This window comes from Penaeus vannamei, chromosome 39, assembly GCF_042767895.1.
Source record: "Penaeus vannamei isolate JL-2024 chromosome 39, ASM4276789v1, whole genome shotgun sequence".
Classification (NCBI taxonomy): domain Eukaryota; kingdom Metazoa; phylum Arthropoda; class Malacostraca; order Decapoda; family Penaeidae; genus Penaeus; species Penaeus vannamei.
In genome coordinates, this window is record NC_091587.1 from 140,001 (window position 1) to 145,000 (window position 5,000).

A 5,000-nucleotide genomic window follows, 5' to 3' on the forward strand; every position below is an offset into this window, starting at 1 on the left:
AGAGACTACTGCTTAGTTTCTTCCTTTTTTTCTTTTCTTTTTTTTTTATTAAAGATGGGTATCATTCTTGACACGAGAAGTAATGGAAGAAGCCCAAAACTATGAAGAAGCAAAGAAAATGTTCTCACATTCTCGTCTAATTGCACCAGCATACTTCATCCTCGGTGGCTCAAAACCTAGAGAGGCAAGTATAGCCACTGTTAGACAGAATGGATCTTAAGTACTTTTCTGATAAGCAAATGAATATCTGTATAGTATACTGATAATTATTTAGCAAATAAGATACTGATTATTCACATGTAACTAGGTGGGATTGTATTTTACAGGGCACCATTATTACACGATGGCGAGACAACTTCCACGCAGACGACCTCTTCTCAAAAAAATCTGGCTCAGGAACATGGTATCTGGTAGAAACAAACTATGACCAGTGGAAGTCACCTCCATTTTACGATGACAGGAGGACGCCTGCTGTCACCTGTTTGGATAAGTCGGGACAGAAGAATGCATCTCTTGCACTTATTTACAATGTTCTTTCAACAAAACCTGTTTTCAATAAGGTAGGTAAACCTTTTAAATTCTGAGGAGCAAAAACTGTACACTTATATAGAAAAGATAAGTTCTTTCCGCCAAATGATGATTGAAAAGGGAGTATCGACAGTATATGATACAAACTAAAGAATGTACTAGTGATAATTTAGAATTAGGATGACAAATTATGATTTAAAATACCAAAGATAAAAAAGTATTTTTAGATTACAAACATCACTTTTCTTTTAGAAAATATAAATTATCTTGGGATATTCTGGTACCCATTTTCAAATTTTCTTCATGAAAGCAGTTAAGATATGATAAGATCTGAAGAAAAGTTGCCGTTGATATGTAATTAGGCCTATGACATCAGTATCTGTCTAAATTTGTAAAATCTCGCAAACCAAAGACCATCTGTTTGACATCCATGAAAAATAATATGAATTATTTAGTAGTATTGCAATAGCGATCAGTCTTTGGTTGAATTTGTCATCAAAAACAGGTAAGATAATTCTCTAACCAGAGAATGGAGTCATTGTTTACTGCAGGAGGTATGAGGTAAAAAGTATAAAGGCACTGTTTAACCCATTGGCGCCGGGTGTCATTTACGTACATGCCATGGCTGTTGTGGACCAAATGCCGGAGGCATCATGCCATGCCCATTCCCGTGCTACTGGCTCGTCGGAAGGAGGTTGTTTTTCTCCACTAGTAGCGGCTTCATTTATATGGTAAAGATTTTAGGCAATGGCACCTAAAGTGAAGGTAAACCTTCAAAATTTTAATATTTTTATAAATCATAGCAAAATAAAAGCTTTTAGGTGCTATATGTCGCTCACAAACTACCGATCGAGCCAGGCGCAAACAGGGGAAACTGCCAGTGCGCGCCAGCAAGCCGGTGCATACGTAAACTTGACAAAATTTTTACCCGTCGCTGATGGGTTAAAGGAGTCCGTTAACACCTGTCTGAGGGGTGCAGTTTTTTTTCTAATGTTTTCTAAAGAGGCTAATATTATCTTGTTTTTATTCATTATTTACTTTTGTTTTGTCTCTAGGTATCATTATGTCTGTCAAATTAAATAATTGTCAAAGTAGATATTGCTCATTTATTAATGAGACACTAAATATATTTTTTCCAGTCTCTTCATTCACATATATCAAGTTTAATCATTGTTATAAGAGACATTGATCACATCAGAGACATACTCTTTGTTTTTTCTTCAGAGAAACACATAGTATAATTAATTGCTCCAAGTTCTGCACACATAGGTTATCAACATAAAGACTTATCATAGCAGAGACAACACTTAGACATTAGTAAAATACACTACAGCTTTTTTTTTCATTACAGCTGACTACTTACACAAGTCTGATGGATGTGCAAGAAGGTTACATAGGTGCATGGCTCAGATACTGTGAAGATCCTTGCTGGCCATGGTGAGCTAAGTTCTTTCGTGCCAAGTGATTGAGGTTTCCAGTTTACACAAGAAACATTGTTATATTCTCAATTAGGGAAATATCAATGTAGTAATGGGCATTGTGGAAACCATGACTACCTAAAGAGAAGTCTGTTATATACAGCGACTTCCTTTTTTTTAAGTTTATATATGTCATGTATTTATATTTTGTTTTCAACTTTGTATAATTTTTGTTATGCATGCTATTCATAGCTCTATTGTGCTAGAGTTCCTGTCATATTCTGTATAGAAATCTGTTTGTATAACAATATTGTTTATACTGCATAAAGATACATTTGATGATCTATTTGATAAATTAATTTCATTTCAATTAATTTAATTGAAATTATAAAAAATGGCATTCATATGAATGATTACATTATATAATGATAAACAGTATTGTTGATTTATTATATTAAGTTTCTTATATATTTATTTGTTTTTCATGCTAAATGAAAAGCTAAACAGAGAACAACACAAGCTGATTTTTTTTCCCCCCAATTACTTGATCTGTGATTTGCAACCAAGTACAGTACTGTATTAACAGTAATATTACAAGTCAGTATTTTTATTTATAAATCCATATTTTATTGACATTGTTTTAGTAAAAACATTTTGTGAATCAAATTTGCATGACATGTATTTTAACTGTGTTAACACGTTTAAACACAAATGCTTCTAGGGAATCCACGAAGCATCCAACAGGTTTTGACTTTTCTTTATTGAAAGGAACTCTCTCAAGCATGCATATGTAATGCATGTCTTTAATTTTGCACATAAATGATTATATTAATTTGTGGAACTTCCAAATTAGTGAAGTATTTGTAAACTTGTGATTTGTCCCAGTGCATAAGATAAGTACATCACCAGTGTAAATTTGCAATTTTTGTATATTGAATACACATCAACATACACACAAAACTGAACAAGCGAACAGAGATACACAGACATATATATTTATCTCAACCAAAGATTATACTGTATTTATATAAATGTATGTAAATATACAATTCTGTTACATATGTGTACTAGAATGTATTTGTGCTTTCAAAGTGTGGTCTAACTACAGGGTATTGGGCCACTTATGTATTAATTTTGCCTGGCCTGCAAGCCCTTATATATTAATTCATGGTTTCATTTTTAAAGAAGTTTTTATAAAAAGTACTGTACATGTGTATGATGTATGTGAAAATTAAGTTACTAGAATGACATTGAAGTAGATGAAGATCATGATTAACATAGGAGTACAGTACAGGCATTATTTGTTTATGAATATTTGTAATCATAGCCTAATGGAATTCATGCTAAAGTGGCTACTAGGGTTGAAGTTGAACCACACTGTGTGAACATTTGTAATATAGATGTATTCATGTGTGATTATTTTTTAATATTTTGAATGTATTTGGTAAATAATATAAAACAAGTGAATATATTTTTGAAAATATGAATGAATTGTTGATTATTTAACATTAGGTATTCAGTATATAGTATCTTTGATTCCAGTCTCCTAAAAGTAGAAGAAAATATGAACAAGGAAGAGTAAATCCACAATGCAAGATGAGTAATCGACATTTCCTTATTGTCGGAAATACATGTAATATGAAAATGTTTATCTTACATTTTGTATATGGAAATCATTCACTCACATTTATACCTGCTTCTATGGCACAGTTCTCTCTCTCTTCTTCATAACATGATAATGTGAGCAGATGTCACAGTAAGATTCAGATGATCTGAGCCATTAATTATACACTTCCAACAAATTATTTGTTTTATTAATCCATATGGGAAACCTCTACCTGATTTACTTAATGGCCCTGAAAAACGGTGAGGAAAAAAAACAGGGAAATAGTGATTTTGGAGCATTCTTTTGAATCCCCTATTTAACAGGCAAAATAAGTTCAGATGTTTACCAAAGTATAACTAAACATGATTTGAATTTCCAAAAGGTACTATTAAGTTGCTTAATTAACCCATTATTCTAGAATCTACTCAAATTAGCAAATTAAAAAAATATATATTTCCATACTTTATTCCAGAATGATATGAGGAAGATTTTCTCAGAGTTTGTCACCCTACCTACTTTGAGCCATTTCTTTTTTTTCAAGCAATACTCCATTCTTTCATTTGTATCCAAACATATAGGGTAAACAGTTGAATCCCACCTAGGTTAGACAAAACTTGTACATGTTAGTGCACAGCATTGATTTTGGGGATGGTGGAGAGGAAGAGTGCCTCAAAGTACCTTGTTTAGATAATGTAATTGCCTATTGCCAGCTTAGGTTGTGGAATGTGATGCAGCGTTGCAGTTCCCCAAATCCAGGCTCTCATTTAACTATGACTCTAACCTTGCTACTACTAACCACTCCTCATATCTTATCACCTCAGTCAAGTCCAAATCAATCTACCAAGGTCATTACCTCACCATCAGAAAACATTCCTCTCCCAGCATCATCTACTTCATCCCTTTCCTCTTCCAAAGTAGGGGATCACCCCTACCTTGAACCTCAGCCCTTGCCTTAAATAATTTTGCACAATCTCTATTTCTCCCCCTTTCCTCTTCCATATCTGCATCCCCTTCTGTCCCATTTCTTAGGCGTGACAGCCGTGCTGAAAGGATGAAAGGCTGGCTTTGTGTCAGTCATGAAAAGCTCTGGGATCCATGGGCACGGTTTTCCCTTGGTTAATTGCCTAGCCCTTATCCTTTATGGGGACCTTGAGAGGGAGACCATTTCTTTTCCCAATTTCATTCAGGCTCATCATGGCCAATAATGAAGATTGTTTAAACTTATTTTGGGCAGCAAGGCTTGTCCCTTCATCAACTAGCCTATCTGAATTTTATTTCATTGGTTTTCCAACCCTTGCCCCCCCCCTATGACCACGACTCCAACCACAGATACCCCTTCCTTGATGTTTACTGACAATTTTATCCATTCCAAACCACCCATCCAAGTCATTACTCTACCTTCAGAATCCACCCCTTCCTCTCTCCCAACATTCTCTAATCCATCTCCT

The 5,000-nt window shown here is 34.3% G+C and overlaps 1 protein-coding gene across 4 annotated transcripts in view; it reads left to right on the forward strand.

Moving 5' to 3' along the window:
- LOC113820205 (acid ceramidase) overlaps window positions 1-3,748 on the forward strand; it is a 31,501-nt gene extending 27,753 nt beyond the window's left edge. For all 4 annotated transcript variants that reach the window (XM_070116562.1, XM_070116565.1, XM_070116564.1 and 1 more), the window contains 3 exons: window positions 55-184; window positions 327-560; window positions 1,880-3,748. In XM_070116562.1, the coding sequence (XP_069972663.1) occupies window positions 55-184; window positions 327-560; window positions 1,880-1,969 (454 nt within the window). In that variant the 3' untranslated portion in view covers window positions 1,970-3,748. The remainder of the gene's footprint in view (window positions 1-54; window positions 185-326; window positions 561-1,879) is intronic.
- The last annotated feature ends 1,252 nt before the right edge of the window (window positions 3,749-5,000 follow it).